At 42.9% G+C, this 26,223-nt stretch overlaps 1 protein-coding gene and 1 long non-coding RNA gene across 4 annotated transcripts in view; both read right to left on the bottom strand.

Moving 5' to 3' along the window:
* Nucleotides 1–21,298, bottom strand: part of igf1rb (insulin-like growth factor 1b receptor) — a 44,529-nt gene extending 23,231 nt beyond the window's left edge. The window contains exons 1-2 of one of the 3 annotated variants that reach the window (XM_076031739.1): nt 20,257–21,298; nt 11,987–12,553 (exon numbers count right to left, since the gene is read on the bottom strand). In XM_076031739.1, the coding sequence (XP_075887854.1) occupies nt 11,987–12,553; nt 20,257–20,347 (658 nt within the window). In that variant the 5' untranslated portion in view covers nt 20,348–21,298. The remainder of the gene's footprint in view (nt 1–11,986; nt 12,554–20,256) is intronic. The other 2 variants (XM_076031559.1, XM_076031647.1) reach the window with 2 other exon arrangements.
* Nucleotides 1–26,223, bottom strand: part of LOC142893100 (uncharacterized) — a 140,414-nt gene that overhangs the window by 77,567 nt on the left and 36,624 nt on the right. The gene's annotated exons all lie outside the window — the stretch shown is intronic.

Raw genomic sequence — 26,223 nt, 5'->3', positions numbered from 1 at the left:
AAACAGTAAAACCCTTGGGTTACTTTGAGCAAATGGACAGTGGAAGTAAACAGTTGTGTTAATGAAGGGCTTCGTTTATTCACCATTTCACCACTCAGGGTCCAGGAATTTTGTGGTAAAAAGGGGGTTTCTTATTATTTCAGCCATAATGGATTGAGTTAGGTCATGTGGTCACGATAAACTGAGTACATTAAGGGACGATATTAATATACAAAAGAGTTTTGTACAAATCTGAAAGATAAAAGGGATATTGACAATGATTTAGTAAACTTAATACTAAGGTCATTGTTCTTGACATGAGGGGCCAATTCCAATTCCTCCCTTAACTCCTCAATCTCAACCCTCGCCCTTAACCCTCAATCTTTGGCCCTCAATCTTGGCCCTCAAAAATAAGTGTAAGGGCTTAGAAATGGGACACCCCTTAAGTGCAGTTACGTCTTCAGACTGTGGGGGGCGGCCTTACGCCAAAGCTACGTCCAGTCGGTCAAGAAGACGACAACGACGAAGAAGAAGGAGAAAAAGAAAAAGACGGCGAAAAAGGAAGAAGTCCTCCTTCGCTACACAACGAGGTATACAAGTAACGTGAAGCCGGGACCGCCAGTCCGGCTGACAAACCTCATAAAGTAAAAAACAAAATGTTACGCGATGTCAATAATCCATAAAAAAGTCTTAAACTAAGACAATACAATGGTTTCGTAATATTTATATCTTTAACTAAGAAAATACTTCCATTTGTAGCTCGCTTTTACATCGCCATCTTTTTCGAAGATGTCTTGGCGAAAATACGCAATGCCTTCTGGGTAGCCTTACTGCCAAGGGTGGTGCCGGAGAATCTCAATATTGAGGGCGGTACAGCCCTTAAACCCGTCCCTCAACTTGACGTTCTTAGAATCGGGACAGCACTTGCACCTCGCGGGAGCGCGCATTTTTGAGATTGAGGGTTGAGATTGAGGGTTAAGGGAGGAATTGGAATTCACCCGAAGTGCGTCAGGTTTTCCATTTGAAATACAAATCCCTGCACAATATATATTGCAACAAGGCAAAATACTTAGTTTTTTATTTCAGCATTAAATGCTGGGCACCATGTATCGTCCGAACTATTCAGCCATAAATCAAGACGGGGCTCGGGGGGTCACTATGGATGGATGGATGCAGCAACATTTCTCAGACGTTTGGATGCCACACTTGTTAGAACACTTCACCATTTCGTCCACAGTTAAATGTGAAGAGAAAGCCTTTAATCCATCAAGTCAGGGCCCATGAAGCAACCCTCTATCAAAAAACGTCTGCTTGAAGCTAGCCTAAACAGAGCCAGACGCTAACCTTGTGGAGCTACTGGAGACAAACATCTGTCAGATCAGCTGACAACATGGAATAACTACAGACAAAAGGAATTCCGGGAATCCACCCAGCCAAGTGACCTGGAAAAGAAGAGGCGAATCCAATACATTGGTCCCCAGAGACTTCAGAGGAAAGCCAAAGGCGGGACAGCGTGGACGCAAACTTGCGAGATGCCATTTGATTTTTCTACAATACCTACTATCTAATTAAAGGGTGTCTGTTGCAAAAGATCCAATACTGAAAAAACAAGAACCTCAAAAACAAAAAGAAGAATACTCTGGAGGGTTAATGTTAGGAACAAGCACATTGACTTGCAACTGTGTACTTAGGACAGAAAAGTTTGATTTGTTGTGTTCTGCGTCTGCTTGTTGTGGAGTCTGTTGATGAAATACAACATTAATGGCACCAACGGTAAGATAAACGGGATAAAATGAGAGGGCACTTGTAACAGTGGTTTCAAAGCAGAGAACCGTCAGAGTTTGCCTGTCTTTGTCTACTTTGAGAGCCACTCAGTGAGCTATTGGTCAAACCTGATCATGATGCAACCTACACTGGCTTTGTGACAAACTGCACTTGCACGACACTTTAGACTTTCTGCGACTCGAACTTCATGCCGGCCCACTTGAGGTTCTTCTGTACTCTTTCCAGAAGTCCCTTCTTTGTACTTTGGCAATGTTGACCTCACCAGTGCCGCGTCATTCACGTAACTTTGCTCTACCACGACCCACCTTGACCCTCACTTGGAGGTTCTGATGATTATTTCTATCATCACAGTGAACGCTACACAGTACACACTAGGGTTGTAAATTATAAATCAATTCATTAACCGATAGTTGATTGACCTTATCGAGCGATTAACAATTAATTAATAAGCTGTGATTTTTTTCATGAGAATCTAAATGTCATAATGAAAAATGTGTAAGGAACACATTATTTAACGCTCAAGTAATGCTGATGGTCCAATGTGACCCATTTTTACATTAGAGAACAGTAAAAACATTCTAAACATGGATCCTCTGACTTTAAGTTGACTTCTAATGGGTCACATTTCAATTTTTTTTTCAAAGTTGTTTTAAAGTTCTTAAACTTGTTCTAGGTATAGTATGACCATCACAGTATCTCCAGGTGCATTGCTCTTTCCTGCCACTACACTGGTATAATAATATTAACTACCCGTGTAAAAAATGCTCAATTAATTGCGACTAACTTAATTTAATCAATTAAATTCTTAATCAACAATTAATCGATAATCGATTATTTGTTAATATCCCCAGTACACACTGCCATAAATACCCAATTTGAAGCTCTGCCAGCCTTTTGTGAAAGCAGCAGTACTAAGACACAGTCTACTGTCCTGACCTTCTGCTGAACTATGATCATTTAGTCTCTTGGAATGAAAACTTATACTTTTTGTATTTCTTGTTGAGCTTTATTTATACCATGTATGTCAACAGATCATACAGATTATTCTTGTTGGAGGCCTACTCATCCATACTATGATGGTCGACTTAAAAAATGCAATCTGCAATGTATGTTTGGATGCAGTGTCTATATATATGTATACATTCTTATATCCACGATGCATCCATTTCTATATAGCTCTGTTTTTGTTCTTCTGTTTTTAAAATGTTTTTTTTTTTTTTTTTTTTTTTAAATGTTTGTTCCTTCCGCGGGCCACACAAGAGGGTCAGCGTGCCAGTGACTATTTATTTATAGTCTGTGGTATTCTCCAGTTGGAGATGAAAGTGTATTATTGTCCTGTTTGGAATTAATTAGGCTTTCGGAGCCGAACTAAACTGAAGTGAGCAGCCAGGCTCCAATCTGCGAAAAACAAAAGGGGCTGAGTCCCCGGTCGCAGCGCATCCCAATGTGACGGTGTTAACGGAGCACAATTAAAGGCCACATAATTACAGTAGGCACTTCAGCACAGCCAAACCAGTAATGTTCTTTTCCAGGAATTCCAAAGATGGGTGTGACTGTTCACTAAAAGTAGTCATGGATGTGCCCGGTTTACAAAGTAGGCCCTGTAATTACCAGCTCTGACAGTCACCATATTGTAGGCGGGGGAGGTGTGTATGTAGGAGGCAGGGGGAGCTGTTTGTAATTGTAACCTTGCTGATCAATAGACCTTTTTGGGTGTCTGTGGAGGGTAAAACAGCGTGTTTATGCTATAATTCTCAAAGGCCAAAAATCAATTTACTTGAGTGTATTTATATGCGCGTTGAGTTGCATAATGCAAACACCACTTATGTAACACGCTGTTCTTTCATGTGGCAAATCTCCATTTGTGTCATCCAACTTTGATTTGAGTCTCGGGATCTTCGCTGCTGACTCACATATTCTTTAGCATTACTACGTATACAGCCCTGACTGTCCGCTGACGTGCTTTTAATTGTTAGCGCAAAGTCGCAACCGCAGACAACCTCACGCGGTGTTAATCTTGTGTACATGCAGCAGGTATACAGCAGCAGAGCAGTTTTATCGAAATGTGCTTTTGAACCGTAACGCGTGTCTCCATCCCGTCAATGGACTTCAGAGAACTTGTAAGAATCACGACACTGACGTAAAGCCCTTTGTGGTGTCAGAAATTCACGACCACAACTGAGAGGGTTAATTCTATGCCATTCTGTAGTCAAAAAATTGATCAATAGAGTTGTTTTTTTTGGGGGGTTGCATTTAATTTCAATTCAGGATCAAAAATATGGACCAAGAAAATTTGACTAATATGTGACCGTCAAAGTGTTGTGTGATAAATGCAAGAATTCACAGCGCTGATACAATCTGCTACATTGCCATACCTCACAGAGATTTCAGACATTAAACTTAATGTTACAGCCCCTCAGTCATCACTGGAAGAGGCTCAGGGGCAGATCCTCAAAAAAAGGGCGCGCATTTTGCGGCGGGATTGCGCCCGCAATATGCGCCACAGATGCGGGGATCCACAAAGGTTTTTGCGCTGATGACATGCAGGCGCAAACACGCCCACGAATGCGGCACCTGAAACAGGTGCGAATGTTGCGGTCTGGCAACCCGAGAGCAGTTTGCGCCAAAGGTTGTTCATGAGTGCGTGAGTTTGACAGTGAAACTCTGCTCGGATAAACGCGCTCCTGTGCCTGGCATGTCGATGCCTCCTCCGTCTCACCAAGACTGCTGCCATAATGGAAAGAAAGTCAAGACGCAAGACGCGTTAGTCACCAACACCTGAGTACCATTTGTATTTTCCATAGCCCATCTAAAATACTGGCGTATATACTGTAGTCTATGCCGATCTATATGTAAGATTTCGGGAGCCATATATATATTTCAGGCTTTTCAGAGAGGAAAGTTTCACTCAGAAGCCAGAAACACTCTGACAGACAGAAGCTGCGCCTGGTTTTGGCCGGCGGTGTTTGCGTCTGTCAAACTGCGCGCGGACACGAGCGCAAACTCTTTCTGGATCTGCCGCTGTTTGAATGAGACATATTTGCATAGAAGGGGGTGTCATTTTGCGCGTAATGACTCATTTAAATACATTCAAATGAGTCTGGCGCAGCCCTGCCGCTCCCTGCGCCTCGGCGCATTGTGCGCCGATTTTCACGTTTGCGTCCCCTCTGTGGATCGGAGTCACCGTTTTTGGCGCTATTTACACGGATTTTCAGGGCGCAAAAGCCGCGCAATCGCTTTGAGGATCTACCCCTCAGTCTCCATCATTTAGCTTGACAAACTCTGGCGAGCTCTGGCTGTAAATCACAGCTCCCACCCGCGGACCCACCTGCTTCTGGGCGAGCCAACCGCTGGAACTGGCGGCACAGCACGAGCCAGGCTACAGGAGGTAACGCTACATTGTTCAGATTATGGCTACAATTGTCTATTAGAAGCTAAAGGGGTCGCGAGGAGCGTTTCCATCGGAACACTCTTCATCATTAGTTAACCGGGGCTTTTCTTGGCTGAAGACAGAGGGAGGGGATCTCGTCTTAATTTGGATTTATGGTTCCTGTCGTTTTTCTTGAGGGCACGGACAAAACTGATTTTCTTCATTGAGGCAAGACCCAGGGTAGCTTTTTTTGGATTTGTGCTCAGCTCTGACTGCCTTGTCGGACCAGAGAAGAGGGAAGCAGTGGAGGCGGTCCACTGTTTCAAGCAAATCCTATATAAAATAAACAAAGGAAAAACCTCCAAGAAAAGTTCATTTGGAGCTCATTCCATTCCATCCCGACAATTTAACGCCATTCAATGCATTATATAATGTCTCAAACGAAAACGTGGAGGGACTGCGAGCTAAAATGGCTGCCACTTTCAGAAGGGACCGACTTTGAGTCACCAAACACCTTTTCTGAAGCCCGACCCGAAGCCTCCGCTGCGCTGTTTAAAGTGGACACGCTCGCAGCTGCAAACGACGGAGACCAAATTGATTTGTGGGAACACAGCCATGATTTATACTTCTCTGTTCTTATGCTGTGGTCACTGTACCCTGACTATGCAAAACAGATGAGTCACTCTTGCGTTGCAAAAAAAAACAGACAAACTGTATCTGCATCGCCGCACGTATGAAACTGTCCAGAGTGTCACGAACCCGCACAATGATCCATTTCCACAGCGCAACAAGAGGCCTGTCCGTCTGAGCATTACCATGTCAAACACAGGAGCACAAACGACTGAGGTCAAATACAGCTGAAAAAGCCACATCAGGGAGGTTTAAAGGGGGGAAAGAAAAGGCCAGCTCGCAAAAAATATGTTTAAAAACGGCCTCGGATTTAGCACTAGAGAAGGACTGGGTAAATAAACACTGGATCCACCACATCCAAAAGCTAACCAGAAAACAAGAGAGGGAGGGTGGCTGGGACCGATGCCACAACTCAGGGACTCGCCGTGGGTGTGAGTGAAAAAATAGGGTACATGCACTTCCCTTTGCTCTCTCTCTGACACACACACACACACACACACACACACACACACACACACACACACACACACACACACACACACACACACACACACACACACACACACACACACACACACACACACACACACTTGTCTAGTTAGACAGCTGACTGTGTGTCGCCGGTGTGACAGAGACGTTGCAGGACTTGAGTTCAGTTGTTATGTTGTGTTTCTGAGTAGTGCCAAGATTGACATTGGGTATCGTTTAGTACTGTGGGTATGACCCTCCATACGTTATCTGACTGAGAGCAAACCTGGTCATTAGGTTTGAACAGATTGGGCTTTGAACAATAAAGCCAATATGGCAACATTTAACAGCATGAGCGCACGACTTTCATGTATTCATATATGTTTAAAAACATATATTTATTTGGTAAAGAGCTAGCTGGTAATTCCCAATAATTCATTATATGACACACCTGGCCTTATGACTGCATTTGACACCATTTATTGGTTAAAAAGGCAAGACAACCAAAAGCAGGAATGACAACATTCACAGAACACCGTGTGGCAGAAATGATGACAAGCTTTCATACACACAGCTATGCAGTGTGCAAAGGAAGACTGCAAATTCAGCTCTGGGAAGCTGTTACATACAAACAGCAATTTGCAATGCAAACAGGTTTGTGATAAAGCAACTAATGTACTTATCCAACTGTTACCTAACCCTCAGTCATGGGAGCAGTCTGATACAAAATGGCTATGACGTCCAGTATTGATGTAATAATGGACAGATCGCATTCCGTTCCATGGTTTGTGCGAGACCATGAATGCACCGCGCGGTAACCTGAGACAGTGTGCATGAGTGAGCTCATAGCACAACAGTAACGTAGCAGCGGGGCAGGTTGGCGTCTCCTTGGAGTGCACTGGGGATTATTTTACGTTCAGTGACTTGCTGTGCGTGCGAGTCGGCGCATCCAGGGGTTGAGGGAGCGCCGCGTCGCGCAGCACGACACGGCCAGCTTCCTGGAACATCTTTGCAAAGTTGACCCAAAGCGACCGCAGGAGCTGCTGCCAACAGCCAAAAATACATCACGCAATAGCTAGTCGTTGTCTTAGTCGTTAGATGGACCGCCATTTAATCGCAGATTTGTCCTCTTCAGACGAGGGAGCACCGCTCGTTTTGTTTTTTGAAGAGGGATTTTTGACTGCGAGCGCAGTTTCTCGTACCGTGTGCGCGGTCTGGTCTCAAATATTTGATATAAAAACACAACAAACGTAAAGTTCAAGTAAACTATCATATGAGCCATGCTGGCAGCTTTGTGCAACTTTAAACACAACACCAGGCAGGGCCATTGAAATGCTTCACTGGTGATGCGATCACTGACCTCAGTACGAAAGTGGATTTGGGCCACAAGAAGAGAAAAAAATATGACAGGAAGGAGATTTTTATTCTTTTTTTTTTTATCATTTCAGGGTTTAAGTTGAAATTTCGTGAATAAAGTCGACGTTAAAAAAAAGACGAAATTTCATGAATAAAGTCAACGGAAATAAAGTGAAAATTGGTGAGTGGACTGGATGGATGGCGGATTTACCCAGTTGCCCACAGTTAAAAAATAAACTGCCGGACCCAGGTGTATCCCTCAAAGGTTCACCCACTGTAAACAGGACGCTTGCGAAAACAAAAGTACTTTACTTTCGACTTTATTCTCGACATTTTGACTGACTTCACATTGACATTAATTGCAAAATTTCAATTTTATTTTTTGTTTTTATTTTTTTAACGTCAACTTTAATCTTGAAATGTCAACTTTATTCTCGAATGGAAACTTGAAAAAAATAATCTACCTTAATTTTTTTCTCTTCTTGTGGCCCTACTCCTCTTCCGTACCTCAGACAGTACAATACTTTTGGATGTTAATATTTTTGCCCCAGACCTCCAGTGATGTGAGGGTGAGCACTAAACAGCCCTGTATTACACTCATCAGTCACTTCCTGCCCACAATGAACATTTACATAGACATGAACTCTTCCTTGTCGTCTTTTCTTTCCTTCTTCCTCTGAAAGCTCCCAGCGAACCAAATCTTCTCCTGGTGGATCTACTGCCACAGCATGTCTTAGCTCGCCGAGTCGAGCGCGAACAAACACTAGAGCACGGCCAATAGAGCCAAGAGGCTGGCAGCAGACTGAGCAACAATACAGGAGACAGTCCCACTAGTTTAATGTGTAATCCCTTCAGGCAGAGGTTAACAAAAGACAGAAAAAAAAAAAAAAAGTCCTTCCAGTAAATCCTTGAAGACCTACTTTGTACTTTGTGCTTTCATCTCCTCAGACCATACAAAGCGGCGGAAAAACATCCCCCCACGCTGCTTCGACGTGCGAGCACGCATGTGGATTTTGTGTGTGTCGGAGTTTTCGCTTCCCAGCATGCCCCGACACGGGACGTCTTTTGAAGGCGAGCGCGTGACTTACGAAGGAGTCGACACGGCGAAACCATGTTTCCGGAAAAGAAAAAAAAAATGGGGGGAATTAAAATAGGAGAACGCGTGCAGCCATCACCGAACCTCCACTTGCCCAGAGACTGGGACACTGCGTGGGAACTCTTCTTTCTCTCTGGAACGCTTTTATGAATGAGTCCAGCCTTCGAAGCGTGTCCCTTATATTAACTCAATGAAGACAGCGCTGGCGAGCTCCCCTTCTGTCATTTATTGATCCGATGAATGACCGAGTTGGAGTACAACGTTGCCATTCATGCCAGCAGCAGCAGCAGCAGCAGCAGCAGCAGCAGCAGCAGCAGCAGCAGGCCTGGGAGAGCAATGCAAAACTTTCAACGGCGGATCCAGGAAGCAGATTACAGAAGCTCAACATATATATATATACATATACATCCAACGGGAGCGTTTCCTGCTCCTGAAGCTGCTTCGGGTTTTTTTTTATTATTATTTTTTTTTTACGGCCACACTCCTGCAACAAGCGGCAGTGGAACTTATTAACAAGCTCCTAGTCGGAGGCCTCCGGGCAGCAACTGGTGGGAACCAGCAGTGTTTGGTCAGCCTTCCCAGCTACCAAACGTAGCCTTCCTGACTTTAATGGTGCCAGACACTTCCAATAAAGGAACATGGGCTAATTAATAACACCAATGCAGCCTGTGTGTGGAGCGTTTCAAAGCTACCGGAGTTTCGCAGGAATGTTACTCAACTTTCCAGCCGAGTTCATTAACGGACTTTTGAATCCCTGTTTGGAAGCAAGTTGGGAGGCACACAGAGGAAACGTGCCATAAAAACGATGATGCTTAGAAGGCTAGAGGGCTTAAAAGAAAATACATTCACGACGACTCGCATATTCTGATTCCTGATCTGAATCATTACGGTGCAACCCAGAATCCATAGGATAGTCACGAGTGGAAATGAAACATATCAGCCATTTGATGCACTTGTGAAATATTTCTTGCGAGTGAGCATCTATTAGGCCACCGGTGGTGAGTTGCCATGTAGGACATGACTGATCAAAACCCTGATCAGCTGTCACAACAATACATATTGACACGTGCAAGAAGAGGCTGGTTGGCAAAGTCATCTAGGATCATCGCGGGCCGTATTTCCTCCCGTCCTTCACAGGCGGATTACTGTGACAAACATGTTTCGGTCCAGTCAAAACACAGCAAAGGCAGAGAGACGGCCTTTTGTCAACACCGTCACACCTGACCTACAGTTCACTGGCTGCTTGTCAAACGGAATTCTGTCACTCACGTGTTGGAGAAAACCACAGCCCGATGACTTTCTGCTTTGCTGATTCTTTCCCTTGTTTTGGGGGCGGGGGGATCACGGGAGCTCATTTCAGCCTCGCTGACGGACGGGTGGAAATCACACGAAGCCGAGCTCAAATCAATCGCATTAACATGAGGGATCCACACCATGTAAAAACTCACTTTACCAAAACGTTTCGATACCAATCGGACTGAAGATCTCAGAAAAACAGGAGCCTCCGGCCTTGTTTCATGTCCCAAACAAGCAAGTGAGAGGCGCATCAACACAGCAAGCTCAAACTGGCCGAACACGTTGTTTGCCAGAGAATTTGTAATAATAAAGCAAAGCTGCTTTACAGGAGTTCCACTAAAAAAAAGAAAAGAAATGAAGATCTGAAAATGGCTACGAGTTCTTCCAAAGTACAAATCTCTCTAAATTCGCAATTTTTTTCTCTCTCTGAAAACTCGATTTTCAATTTAGATTTTTTTTGGTAAAACTACAAAAGACAAATGGAATAAATTATTTCAAAGTTGTTGTTTTTTGTTTTTTTTTAAAGAAAAATAGCAAACAAATGTCCCTACTGGGAATGAAGTGCAACTAAAAGGTACTGTAAATCCACCTCGGGTTTAGTAAAGTGACAACATTCATAGTCTTCTCGATCAAACCAAGGTGAATCCCTTGGGATTAATCAGGCGAGAACCTCACTTTCACCAAACCTGACTTGAAAATGAGCAGGTTCTTCATAAACAGAGATGAGGTTCCCTTATTTGGGAATAAAGTGAAAACTTCAGAACCAAACACAAATGAATCCCCCTGTGGATAAAGTGACGACTGTAACTGTCTTTCACTAAATGCCACTTTCAAAATAAAAGAGGTTTTCCATCATCCTGAACAACGACAAATGAATAAAGTGCAAAACTTTCACATTTTGAGAGGCGCACAGCCCGGAAGCATGCGAGAGGAAAATCGATTTTAAGATTTTTCTTTTCTCTCTTTTCTTTTTTTTTTTTTTTTTAACATCGTCTTGACTCATAAATCCGATTTAGATTTAAAATCGATAAATCGCCCTAAATCACACTATCCGCAAGCCCACTAGTGAAAAATGTCTTCATACACCAGAAATACTTGCAGGACCTAAATTTGAAAAATTTGCAAACCGAAGATGATGAGAGTCACGATCAACTGCTGCTGGTCCTCTACCTGCCAACCGTCGATGTGCTGGTCTCGTGCACTACTGGCTACATCCGTGGGATAGACTGATGTTTGCATGTAACCTACACACACGGACGCATGCACGTACGCGGTTCAGGAGCCTCCTGCGACACTTCCATGTCACAAGACCGAAAACATCAACATGCTGAGTTTGCAGCGAGGCGCCAGGCATCAGGGAAACAGCGCAGACAGGCAGACAGACACGCACGCACGCACACACAAACGCACACGCACACTTGATTGTCAGTCAAAACACACATTGTAAACACAGCAGCCGGCACGGCAGCATTTTTAAGGGCAGCTCCGCAGACAGCTCCTGCCATTTATTCATCCCACTCCCGCTCCTGCTATAACATTTTAACATTCCGACAAACAAAGAAGTGAGCCACTGTTCCATTTCATCCTGCCACGGTGAAGTTTTGCACGCAGGAGCGGCGGTCGGAGGCGACGGTTTCTCGCATCTCAGACGGCCTTTTGTTCAACGGCACAATGACTCACTCCAATTTAACGCCGCTGTTTAGCGCTTTCTTCCCGTTTCCATTCGGGAGATAATCACCTGCAGCATATTGCAGAGTAAGGATCTGCAGATAAGTCACCCATGCATACAAATTTTCCTGCTTCCGTGCGGCGACAAAGTCTGATAAAGAGCCGGCAGCGGCGCACTCCCAAACCTGCCACGACTTTACATTGCAAAACAAATTGTTTTTGCATTCCGCATAACGCAAATGTCTTGTGTTTTTCCTTTTTAACCCTATGATTCTTTCTTTCTCTTTCTTTCTTTCTTTCTTTCTTTCTTTCTTTTGCGTGTCACAGTTTTGGCTTACCTTTCTGGCAGTGGTTGGAGTTCCAGCAGCGGTAGTTGTAGTTGTTGTTGAATATGGTCTTCCTGCACTGAGGGCTCTTCTCCATGATGCCGGGACACACGTCGCTGCACTCCTTGGACTGCTTGTTCCCGGCGATGTAGTTGTTGAACTCGGCGTCCATGATGAGCGACCAGTCGATGGAGTCCAGGTAGCACAGCTCGGGGTTCTTCTCAATGCGCATGGCGCCTCGCGTGATGTTCCTCAGGTTGTACAGGCCGATGTCCTTCAGGCTGGTCATCTCGAAGATGACCAGGGCGTAGTTGTAGAAGAGGGTTCGGCCGCGGATGACCGTCAGGTTGGGGAAGAGTGTGCTGAGGCTGTCCAGGCCGGACACTCTGAAGAGCAGCAGGTAGTCTGTGATCATGGTCAGCTTGGGGAAGCTGAGGGAGCGGAAGATCTCCTGGTTGACGGCGTTGTTGTTTTTGTCGCCAATGAGCAGGATCTGCAGGTAGCCCTCCACCACCGTGCAGTTCTCCAGGCGCCTGAACTCGCTGATGTCGTTGCCGATGTCGATGCTGGGTCCACAGACTGCAGGGGGGGGGCAACAGGAAAGATGATTACAGATCATAAAAAAAAGAAAAGGTTCTACTCATCACAGACTGTTGAGTCAAATTTAATTTAAGGTTGGTAACATCTACAACTGTGTGCTTTTTGAATTAAAAATATGTGTGTGTATATATGTATATATATATATATATATATATATATATATATATGGCGGATTTCAAAGAGAACGTGAGAATTTTGAGCGGCGTCAATTAGCGAAACGCACAGACCACCAAGTGACAACAAAAAAACATTCTATAAAAATGCTGGCTTTAGAAATGCCAGAAAATGTCCAGCAAAAAATGGAGAATTTACATTATGACAACAATCTAAGCCAGAAGCCAGCAATCTTTTTAGCACTGATAGCTACCTAATGGGCGAGTCACATGAAGGGCAACCACTTTGCTACACTCTCCTGAAACAACAAACTTTGAGTTATATATTATTATTAATGATACCCGTCTATGTGAAGACACTTGTCAAATTAATGAGTTCTCAATAATTATCGACAATGACTAAACAAGGTTGGATAAAACTGAATTCTTCTCTGGTCCTTGGGGTGGTGCCACCTGGTGCCTGCGGGCACCACTTTGGTGACCCCTGATCGAAACCCATTCAACCATTTGTTTCTTCTTTCTTTCTTGCCCAGTTGTGAAGTAACGGCCTAATGAGGAATTAATAATGTTGAGCAGGCAAAATGACGCCTTTACTTGTGGTCATAGTGACATCACAAGAGAACTTGTTTAGTTGACATTTCACATTGACAGCTGTGAAGGGGATCTGAATCTTTGGGTGTCTCATAGCTAGAGTCCGATTCTTGAGGAATCTTCTGCTCAACATAATAATAATAAAAATTGTTGATTAATTGATTCATAATTGCAGAGGAATAGAGATTTTTTTTCTCCAGCCCTATTGACAGTCAAGTTGAGCTTAGCTGTTGATGAATTGGCATGTTTGCCTTTCAGTTGTCATTTGTGAAGCAGACTAGAATAGTGTGACGGGTTTAAATACTTGAAGTTCTATTCAGACTTGGGCTCATGGTCCAGTAAAGTCAATGAACCTTGCCTTTGGGGCTTTTGTTACTTTTGCATGGCGAGACAAAATGACCCCAGCACTTTGCTTTCTCCATTGGCCGTTATCGCACCTTCAACATACAAAGACATCAAAGCTTTCGAAAGTACTCAACTGTACAAGGCATCACTCATCAAATGAGCAAGCTGCCATTTGATCAAATGAGGTGCAGGTACAAAGAAACTTTTCAAAGGAACTACAAGTTTTTACAACGATTGCCAGGCTCTATAAAGCAGGGCTTGACCCAACTGGGATCTTTGCAACCTGCGACTCAGTGACTTAAAACTAGGTGAGGGCACTTTGAAGGTAAGTCTATAAATGCAGGAGTTAACAGAAAAAAAAAAAAAATCACATATTCCACATATGGAACAGCAGTATTTCCTGTGGACATAGTGATCTGTCCTGAGGAGAGCCATACATTTGTGAGGAGCAGAAGGTAAAGGGTGGTGCCAGATTTTTCAACACAAACCCTAAGAACTTTTTTCTGCCGCTGCAAAACCAAAAGGGCCAATAAGCCAAATCCTTGCAGCCTGCTTGCTTTTATAGCCGCTCACTGTGTGTAGTTTCATGCATGGGAATTCCTGACGGAGGATGATGATGATGATGGCTGAGGCGTGGGTGATGAAGATCAAAGGGTGTTTACAAGTTATTAAGTTGTTGCAAAAACAAACAAATAAATAAATTAGCCTGGATACACTGAGTGTTCCGTGCAATTTAACTCTCGCTACTGAACAAGACAACCATTTAAACGGTTGAGTGTTTATGCCCTGCAAAGCCGACAGCTGACAAGACGGCAACTCGACCAACGATGCAACACAGACCGGACGGGAGAAAGGGGAGCCCGCAGCAGGTGTGAACAAGCAGTGAATAAACTCTCGGCGGCTGCGAAGTGAAAAGCATTCAGACGGTTTATTTGTGTCGCAACGCGCAAGTATTTCCTCAAGTGATCCTGTACATGCCATGGGGCCATTGGCCACACCAAAGCATTCCAGGTGGAAACTGTGGTGCAAAGATAGTTTAATGAGATTTTTCTAGCACCGTAATTATTGTTATTGTCACAGGACTCCGTTGTTGTGAATGTTATGACGCTTAAAAACTTTTGCAGGAGAGGTGAAAGTCCAAAAAACAGGTGCGCTGCCATCGCAGGGACCAGGGTTTTAAAGTTAGTTCCTGACAAAATAAATAAAATACAAGGACTTTCTCTGCTCTTGAGGTACTGGATGTGCCCTTCTCTGGGTAGCTGACTGAGTCCAATTACATCACTTTCACTTCCATGCTTTACCTGGAACTCAGGCCATGGTGAGAATGCACGTCCTCATGGCGTTGGAAACTTTCAGTTCCCAGTAGGAGAATCAGCGGCTGAAATATCATTTTTTTTTCACGCCTAATGTGAATAATGAGTTCCATGCTGTATGAATGTAATAAATCTATTGTTGTAATCTGGGTCTTTCTTGTGTGTGCAGTTGTATGTCTGGTGCGTGTGCCATAGTGTAGCTATGCAATTATTATGTGCGAATGTTTATGGCCAATACGTGTGCAAGAATGCAGGTATAGTTGTGTGTAAATGTTTATGGACTTGTGAATGTTTATGGATTTTTTTTTATGTCGATTGTTGTATTGTTTTGGGGACTATGGATGAAATTTAGCAGCTAAGTCCGGCGTATTTACAGTGAGTACTCATGTGCTCAATGTTCATTAATATGCACTGTCCCGTCTAAATAAACTTATAAATGCAAGCAAGGAAAAGAAAGATCATCCATCCATTCATCTTCTATTCCCGCTTCCTCCTGCACTCAAGGTCACGGAGGTCTGCTGGAGCCTCTCCCAGCTGTCATGGGGTGAGGGCAGGTTACATGCTGGACAAGTCGCCAGCTCATGCATGTTTTTGGACTGCGGGAGGAAGCTGGAGAACCCGACAGACACATGCACTCCACACTAGGGATGTTAACAATTAATTGATTATCGATTAAATTAGTCGCAATTAATTGAACATTTTTTACATTACAGTTAACATTTTTTTAATCATTGTTCATATTATTGGAACATTGTAGTGGCAGGAAAGAGCAATTCACCTGTAGATACTGTGATCGTCACAATATACCTAGAACAAGTTACTTTTAAACAACTTTTTTTTTTTTTTTAAATGTGACCCATTATAAGTCAACTTAAAGTCAGGGGATAAATGTTTAGGGTGTTTTTTCTAGACCCTCAACATTATTTAAGGGTGAAATAAAGTGTTCCTTATACATTTTACAGTGGGAAATTTAGGTTCTCAGGAAAAATCGCCGCTGATTAACTAATCGTGAATTTAACAATAAGGTCAATCAACGAACGATTAATGAATGAATCAATAATTTGCGTCCCCTACTCCACACAGAGAGGCCCCAGGCCCGGAATCAAACCCGCCACCTTCTTGCTGTGAGGCGACAGCATTAACCACTGCAACACAGCGTTATCAAAAAAGAAAGATCCAATGATGATTTTAAACACAAAATAAAGAGCATCGTAAAGTAAATGGTTCATGCAGAGAATTTGCTCCTCTGGCAGAGTCCCGCCCTTTACCGTAAGTAAATACACCTAGTAAACAGAAGAATTCCTTTGACCCAATCTTTTATCAGCCTCTCATTAAAAGCACTGTCAACATAAGGCTGCGTCCTGCCCTTTGATATGAACAAACGCTAAGAGAAAGTGATTTTCTTTGCTTCACTATAAAACTTATTTGTTCACATTTTGATTTTTTTTTTTTGATCCTCTGGAGTGGCTTTCTTGTTTAAATAGCCTCTGATGGTCTGGCTGAGTCAAAACAACTACAAAGAAGAGACACGAAACGGGGCTCTCCTCCGAGTTGCGTGTGGCCACCCTAATAATTTGAAACCATCATTGAAAAGATTGGTAAAGCACGACGGTAATAACGGGTCGTTGTGTTTGCCTTCCTAACGCTCCCACCTGGGCGCCGTGTGGCGAACAATACTTGGCCCAAAGCCCCGAAAGCACCCACAGAAACATGGAGGCCATTATCGCACATCACTGTGAGGAGGATTTAGACTTCAAAAGCTAGAGGGCAGTGACTCATGGAAAGTCTCACCAACCAGCTAACAGGTTGCACACTACTACTTCAGTGCTGGCCTATATAAAAAAAAAATGTTTACTACACACCAACACCGTGCAGAGAAGTTTGGAGAGGACAGTGCACCACTGCAGCACTTTGATAAAGCAAATTGTTTCCCAAGACCGTTTCAGAATCCATCATAAACAGATGGCAGCACAGATTGTTTCAAGGCGTTTCACACTGGAAAGCAGTGGAGCTACTAGAGCAGCATGCTATTGCTAAGCTACTCTGTGCAAATCACTGTATAATTGAAGATTTTTGTTGCAACGTTAACATCTACTTTTAATGACATGTTTGTTTTGTTTAAAGATCAACAACTATTTGGTGGATATCGTGGCAATTTTAAATGCAAGTGTTGAAACCCAGAGAGTTTGGCTGTGTAGTAGGAGCCAGTGATGACAATACTGCTGATCCCAAAATCTGTAGTTTCTCAAAAGCATGCGATCCATTCTAAAATGTTGTCTACATGGAACGTTGAATTTCCAAAAGACCTCACTGAGACTTTCAGCTGGAAATTCTGCCCGAAGCTGCCAACACAAACTGAACTACGAGTTTAAAGTGCTAGCTCATACCTATGTCAAGGTTTACAGTGGTTTTAAAAGGCCAATATTTGTTGCATCGCACTCGGCCCGAGTCATCACAGTCACAGCAAACTCTACAGGTAATATTGTTGAACTCTTTCAACCCCAGTTTACGTTCCGCAAGCCTCTGGAATGAGAAGCACCAAGGCATGAGGTTTAGCTGCCGCTCCCTGGATCTATTATTTTAAATGCTTGCATTGAAATTCTCCCGTAAAATGCAGAGAGAAGAAAAGCAGGCCTTTCCACCAAATGTGCTGAGAGTTGCCTTTCGAGAGGACATGAGAGCGTTTTCGTGAGCCATCATAACATGCTTTTGGTGTTATTTAGGGCTGGGAGTGTGCTGGTATGACAGTTATGTCTTCCTCTGTAATCTACTTGTCAGTGCACTCCATGAGCGGCTCTCGGCTGGCTGCATATCTGAAGCTACAACCCCAACACGCAGGCCTGTGGAAAGGCACAGCACCTTGTGACATCACGAGCCGAGCCGCCTCGACTGAAACTCGGGCACGGCCGTGTTTTCATGGCAACTGTTTTCAAACGCTACCGTGTGAACGCTCTGACCGAAATGTATGCAAGTGGGGTGAAATACACCAATAACAGACGGAGCAACTCAATACCTGGCCCCAACCTCCCTCACGCTCGGTATGCCGAGTACACAAAGCCGTCTCCGCTGCTTTGATGAGCCGCCAGATGACATATTTACTCTTGATAACCTTTTCCCGGCTGGCTGCAGCACCCAGATGATCCACAGACAGTCGCAGGAAATCCACAAGAATCCCCATAAGACGAGAAATAGGAAGCAATACGCCCCCTAAGCTGGCGCTTCACACACTGCTACCAGACTGCAGCGAGTCTGTTTACTCCTCATTTTCGGCCTGTAAGTGACAGACCGCCGAAGGGGGAAAACGTACCCATAAATACTTTTCCACATGAGAGGCGAGGTGAGAAGAAATGCGCTGGGAACCCGTTGCTAAAGATTATTTTTGACAGATAAAACTTGTTTGGTTCACCTGCAGCGGTGTCTGCAAGCAACCGAGCTGAACCTGGTTAACCCAAACCTAGCAGGCACCCTTCAGTCCCAGACGGAATGCTCGGCGTTTAACCACACAAGGCACCTTCACACAGCTCCACACCGGAGTGAGAATAAATGCAGGATTTCGATGGGAGAACCTCTCGGCTGCTCCAGGTTTGTCCTGCAACCGCTGGGGCTAACAGTAAACCCCATGACACACAGTTCACAAGCTCCTCACTCTTTCCAATCCACAGAACTTAGTCTGTTTTGCTTGCGAATGTACTTAGGCTTGTTCTATTTTAAAACGCAGACCCTGGTTCAAGCCCCAAACCCACCCCTCCCCAGCAAGTTATAATGAATGGTATGAATCAGAAAGCCTAGTTTACAGTAAAAACGGAAAATTTTTACATGGCAACTCTTTGAAAAGAAGATGTTTCAATTTATACCGAAGCTCTGCAATCAGTCAAATTAAGGCCATTACGAGCTAACAGGCGTCTTCCAACAATCAAAACTTTTGTCAAAGTTGCAGATGAATTTTATTGACAACATTGATTAGAATCTATACCGCAGACCTTTAAATCAAGGCTTTATGAGCTAACAGACATCTTCCGACAATCAAAACACATTTGTCAAAGTTGCAGATGAATTTTATTTACAACACTGATTGTAATCTATACCATATACATTTTGTGGTTTTCTATTTGCTAAGGGGAAGATGTTGCAGCGTTGATGAACAGCCTAGTGTTCAAAAAGTATTGCCATGCCTGTTGAGCACATGACTAAATTGCTGTGGTTTGCAAAGAAAGGCTGTTAAAACCTGTGAAATAAGACGTCTTCTGTGATGTGACCTCAGTAGGTCTTTACAGATTGTTATCAAAGTCTATAGACTGCTTAAAATAGGATTATATTGTGTTTTAATCTCAGTTATGGCACAAGTCAATACATTAAAAAGCTAATTGTACAATGCTGTCAAAACAAGCAAAGCATATTATATTTGTGTCACATAATTTGCGGTTTATTTTGTACAAAGTCTGTTGGTGAATAACCTGGATGCATCATCACTGATCAAAACTTCACATGCCTTATAATTATAATAACAATTTAAATCAATAAAAATAATTTATTTTCTTTTTAAAAGACATATCTATCAAAAGTCTACATACAAATAGTTCATTAATTTATTAGTTAGTTAATTGTATATATTTTTTTTCCTTTAATAAAATCAACTCTCAAAAAACAAACTTATCTCCAAGTTTATTTTTCTTTCTGTATGAGGTTTTGCATTGAGATTAACAGATGCCTTCCATGTTCGTTGATTCTAAATTGACCACATTGTGACTCAGAGTTGACGTCTGAGTATATATAACTGCAATGACTCTCCAGCCATGGCAATGTATATCCCAGCAAACTTATTCTGACTCATTTCTGTGGCTGCGTTTAAGTGCAAAATTATAGCGCCACGCCTTGGGATAAAATGGCATGAAAAAAATAATCTTTTTTTTTTTTTTTTTTTCATCAAATAATGAGGAAAATGCAAGTGGTTGTACTTCTGAAAAAAACAACTTTACTTGTACCCTCTGCACAATGATAACAACGTATTGTCCAAACAAACTACAAATCAGAAATAAATATTGCATTAACTTCATACCTTTAATTAAGGTAAATGACCAAAACCTTGATATACTCCATCTTACCTTTAAAAAGCAGAATATATTTCTTTTTGGGGTTGGTTTACGCAATAAAATGCTTCATTTTGAGGGTTTTTTAAAAAATGTCCAAAGAAATAGCAGCATTGTTGCTGCATGGCATGGAGCATGTGTTCTTCACCTAACGAAAACGATGCTGCAGTGTTGTATAGACAAGAAAAATACAATGTTCCCGGTGTGCTGTTGTGTGGAAATGCATTACTTACTCTCTGCGGTGGCGGGCCGGAGGCAGGACGAAAGACCCAGCATCAGACCCCAAAACAAGGTCAAGCGGGTCCGTTTCATTCCAGACCTCATTCCTGGATGTGTAAAAAATCCACCCAGTCCTGTAAATAAATATTCTGCGGGGAGGAGACGTGAGCGAAACCCGCTCAGGCCAATTGAGAAGCCTATTAATCTCCAGCCAGCAACCTTTTAGCTGTTAGCCGGCTAAATGGAGCTAGTAGCTACGACATACAGGCTAGCAGGGTAGCCGCATTCACGTCTCCTAATGGGAGTCCAACCGTTGTCCAAAAAAAAAATATATATATATAGAAAAATCACCAATATATCCCCCAGGTTGGAAAACAGACGTTCACACTCAACGTTTTATTCTAGCCGAAATGAACACGTCGCTGAAGTACGCGCTGAAATGAACGCGGGCGAACAAGCGGTGGGGATTACTGTGTAATCCGCATCCTTACACTCCATATCTGGAGGAAAAAACGTCTACCGTCCCGCTGGTGCTGCCGCTGCCGCTGCTGAGGGAGAACCTCATGAGGCGAGAGAAAAACGCCTCAGAGCCCCATCAAAACTGAGATGAAACGTGGCTTTCCCCGGCCATACATTGGCATACTGAATCGATACACAGTCCTCTTTATGGGGGAAATACAGCATTGGTTTCGAAACATCCAGGGGATAAAAAATCTGGTTTCAGACCGCAGAAGCCTCCTTCTCCTCCGCCTCCTCCTCCTCCTTCTCCTCCTCCTCAGCGGCTCATCGTGCGCACAAACAGCGCTGTCGTTGTCGCTGTGAGTTCCCCTAAATACCAACCGAGAGACGGTGATGTGATATTTCACTTCAGTGCTCTTGCTCGGCCAACTCAAGTTTTGTAAATGCCCTCCGCCGATAGATGGATAGCCCGTCTGGTTGTGTAGTTAGGCAGATTAATGTGCAGGTACATACAGTCTCCTCCGATCAGTCTGCAGTCTGCCGCGTTCACTATAAACACGGCGCCGTGTGCACAGATCCTTTCTATTTGCGAGGATGAATCACTCGTATTTTTTTCTGCAGTTGGGCGGTAAGTGGCATGGGAGGGCTCGTGTGTTTGTGTGTCCGCGCGCGCGCGCGTGTGTGTGTGCGCGCGCGCGTACTTGCGTGAGTGTGCGTTGCAGCAGCTTCATAAAGAGAAAGAGAAAAAAAAAAGTTTGCGCTACTGCCATTGAATAGAAAAGTTGAGTGAGAGTGAGACATCGGTGCATCCTGCTGGTCTATGCGCACCGCCGTAGTGACTCCATTTATGGCGGGGTGTGAAGGAAGGCCTGGATGCTGATCCAGGATCGGGGTTGTTTTCCTTCTCACGAACACCCAACGCTGGCAGGGCCGTCTACACGCACGCGCGCGCGCATGGGCGCACGCACACGCCGAGTCGCAAACACCAAAAATCGTGTCCGTCTGCAACACTTGTAGTCACCGTCGCAGCCTACGCAGGTCCGTCCACGCATTTGAGCTTGACGTCATCAATTCCAGAGAGGCACCTTTTTTGGGGGGAAGCACACAAAAGATTTTGTTCTGCTGTATTTAGTAAACGAGTAAAAAAAAAAAAGAGAGAAAGAAAAAGGAAATGGAAAGGCACACCATACGAGTAATTCTAAATATTCGTAAGTCGTGATCTAATATGTTGTTGTTTTTTTAGTCATATTAACATTTAACATTCATTATCGTGAATTTTTTGATCAGTTGTTGTTGTTGTTGTTGTTGTTGTTGTTGTTGCTGTTGTTGTTGTTGTTGTTGTTGTTGTTGTTGTCGTCGTCACATCTTGGCAGTGTTTCATTCACTTTGCAAGAGCATAAGCCTATCAAAGCTTCTTAAATTCAACCCTCTGTCATAGAATTCAGGAACATTTTATACAAACGCTGTTAACTTTGCATGTTGTATTGAAAATCACACATACCCGTTAATTAAACTTCAAGTGTTCAGCTCTAAACGGTTAAAAACAAAATCCTTTTTATGCGGAAAGGCCTCATCAAGAAGTCATCTATTTACAAGAGCACCCGAGCGAACCCACGCAAGGCGTTTACCTGGTGAAACTAATCTGAAATGCTGCCACCTTGAGGAAGTTGGACCAAATGCAGATGCAGATAATCTACGTCTAGTGGTTGGGACAAGGCTATGACCTAACTGCCAAAAATGTATGTTTTAATCTAAAAATGTGGTCCCAAGTGAATACATACAAATCAATCCTCAAATCATGTAGTAATTCTTCCCCAACCTACAGAGTTAAAGCAGTATTTCTGTACCATTCTCCCTGCCACTCAGCTATGATTGAAACAAAATAAAGAAAAAAAAAATCCACCCATAATGAGCCTTGAGCATACTTCCAGAACAGTTAGGGGACATCCCATTGGCAGGATTTCAGCCTGTGTCCTGACCCCTGAGCTGTTAGGTAAGCACAGACAGATATAGTTGCAATAATCTTTTGAAGTCTGAGGCCCGGACTGAGGAAGTGGAGGCCCAGGAGCTTGTGATGCTGTCAGAGAAGCAGACAGTAAACAAAACCATCCATAGAGGAGCCCCTGACAGGTTTGATTATCCCTGTAATTACCGGCCGCTTTCATCACTTCACAGAGCACAGCACAGAGGCATTATTCGAACTCTGAACATTACCTCAACCCTGGCAGACAGTACTGGGCATCCGTCACAATCCAACAATTATCACTGAGAAGGCAGGAGGGGGAAAAAAAATCACATTAAAAATGAAGTGAATATCTGTGGCCACCCAAGAGTCCAAATACAGTGAGTCACCCCATAACAAGTGTTCACTGTACCAACATGACCCTCCTTGTGCCAGAGAATGCTGTGCCTGTCCACTTGCATTTGTTAAGTCCCTACCAAAGTCCCCATGAAGGCAGCCGGCGGGCCCACCTACCTCGACTGTCCCGGCGGAATCCATTCTTGCACTGCACTCATGTGGAAATAAGCCTGTTTACCACCAACGGGTCACACATGCTAATGAGCGTCTGTTTGTTTTCCACTGTGCTCATGCAGGAGTAAGGGAATTTATTTAGAGGGGAAATAATAGATGATATGCAGACAACGACCCGGGTGGCTCGGCAGCGCTAATGATGAAAAATGTAGAGCACAGAATTAATGGATATGAAATCAGAGCAGGAAATGTGGCCTGACATTTTGATGTTGCGTGGTCTGATCACAATACAGAATGTCGACTGGCCTGGTTTAGTGATTGTGTTGTGGCTCAAAAAATTTGCAGATGGACTGATGTTCGACCAGGGGACAATGAACGGACACTAACCCTAATACCACTGACACAAACCCTCCTCCAGGCCTTATATCTGCCGATGCCATTGGAAAAATTTGTACAGCAACTATTCAAGATGAGGTTATTTGATTAAAATTTGCATCCACATATCATGGCAGTGCAATCACATGGGAGAGGAGTAGCTGCCTGCGAGCCATTCGTCTTTGAAAATACTGTCAAGACCATTGATGGAAAATTGATCCTTCTGCAGAAACAACTTGTAGCCAAAGTGAAACATTTAATTGGATCTACTGAAATGAATTTTGATTAAAAAACATGCTTCCTAACATTTTGTTATAGTAATTGAAATAAATAATTATAATGTATGTGATCTATTCAGGGTTTGGGTGAGTTTACCTTTTTTTTAAAAAAAAAAAATTCACTGCCTGCTGGTATACTGGGAATGTGATATCAAGCACAGAAATCAGAAATCAGGGATTAACATTGCATTGTTTACAATGTCGTTTCTAGGAGTATTAGCCACCTAATATCAACGTTTAGAAGGAGTGACAGATTTACAGTAACAATTTGTATCCCTGAGAGGCACCATAAAGCAGCGGCCTGGGGGCATTCAGGCCGCTGCCCCCCCCCCAATGAACACTAGTCTCTTTGTTGGACCCTCAAACACTTGGTCAGGTTGGAGAAAACCTTATACAATTCTGTGGACAAAACATCAAACTCATAGAAAAAGGAAAGAACAAGTGTAATTAGTAGCCGCTTGGTTAAAAGAAATACAAAGCATTTTATTACATTGACACTTCTTCAGTCAGTAAATACTTTGCTGAATTATAGGGTGTCGACACCCAATTTTAGTTGAGCATCAGGTTTTCAGAATTTTTTCACAACATCAACAACAGCAACAGCTCAAACTTAATTTTAAATTGTTCTCTAAAAGGAATAAAATGTTTCTTGGTTTACAACACATTATGTTCAAGAAAAACCTTGGCAGTCGGGACAGGTAGGGCACCACTGTTGTGCAACTGTAACCCATTATGAGTAGACACTGCAGTAATTTGACAGGATAACTGCTCGTGGCAGAACGCAACCCTAAGGGAGAGATGTTTAAAACCAGGGTGACTGACTTCCATGCATCCATGCATCCATCCATCCACCCACCCACCCGTCCATTTTTTATGACTGCCTCTATTTTTATTTCATCAAGGTGTTTGTATGTTTGCTTGCATTTTTCAATTGGTTGAATCTTTCAAATAAAAAATGTAGCACTGTTCAGCACACATTTGAAAAAGGCAAGAGCAATCTCAACTGATCTGGTGAGCAAATATGTCAAAGTGTGCCCATAGACAGCACTGTGGCCAGCCGTCTTTGTTTTTCTCCATTGAGGTATTTACTCAATTACTGTAAATCTAGAAAAAATAACTAAACTACTGCAAGCTATTTTCTTTCAAACTGAGACAAACTAAAGTTAAAAGTTAAAAGTTGACAATGAATACCATCCTCTCTATTGAGGCTCACAAGTTGAGTGGACTCATCTGTAGGGTAAGCCATTGGCTTTATACGTTCCCACTCATGAACAGCATTCCCAAGTTGTTCTTGCAGTTCATTTTACACTTGACTGCTTCACTCTTCACATCTCTGGTGTCTTTTTTCTCTAGAGAACCGCCTGTGTAGAAAACCCCTTTCTTTCCTCTTGCTGGAAACTATTTAGAGAACTTCAGTTATCTAAGCGTTTTTTTTTTTGTTTTTTTTTAATTTGGGCAAATAACAACCCTGTTGTTGGAATAGCACATAAAAGACATAAGAGGAGTCAGGAGTCTCAAGGCTGACCAGTGTTGTTACAAACATTGAGGAAACAATTCCAGCCGGTGCAGTCTAAACATCTTGAAGGAATGAAACACTATCCCCTGACCAGACTTCAACTTTTTACATTCTTCACCGATTTAAATGCTATGGTGATCATGATTCATGTACACTGTCAGAGTACGCAGTTTTATTAAATTAAGGCTTTCATTTTTATAATTCACATCTGTGACTGTCATAAGTTTTTATAGCTGTTAATTGATTGATAAAACCCAACGTGACATTGTTTCCCTTCACAGGGTGCAAAATCAGCACTCTTTTCACCTGCCTTTGTTTAGCATTTGCTTGTGAAGTTTCGAAACATTTTGCAAAGGCACAAAGGCTTCAGTAATTGTTTACCATGCACCGTGGCTGATCATGCATTAGTCACAACAAGGACAACGTTATGTAATTTAGCAGGAACAAATGTCAAAGCCCTGAATCAGCCTAAAAACCACTTCAACACCATGAAACATCACAAACACACTGCAATGATGATGGCAATGTACAGACACTTATGAGCATTTTGTTCAGAACATGTATTTCATTTAATAGCAATACATGTTGAGGTTCTTATCCAAAAAAGAATTATGGTGAAATAAGAACAAAAAAACAAAAACGTATACATGAGAATCTAGTCAAGCCTGGATACTCTTATAGGCTCTTTAAATCAGGATTCAATTCAGTGATTGAATTAATATGATTATTTTATACATTTACTTGTTCGTAAATTCACTCATTCATTGATACTTAAATTAATTTAAAGTAATAATTTAATACACACATTTTCCAAGCATAATACAAACATACAAAATACAACACATATCATACCAGGGATATAAAACTTTAGAAGAGAAAT

Source organism: Nelusetta ayraudi, unplaced genomic scaffold, assembly GCF_046127955.1.
Source record: "Nelusetta ayraudi isolate G7.1 ecotype Tasmania unplaced genomic scaffold, CSIRO-AGI_Nayr_v1 ptg000002l, whole genome shotgun sequence".
NCBI lineage: Eukaryota > Metazoa > Chordata > Actinopteri > Tetraodontiformes > Monacanthidae > Nelusetta > Nelusetta ayraudi.
This window is presented reverse-complemented; position numbering and strand designations above follow the sequence as displayed.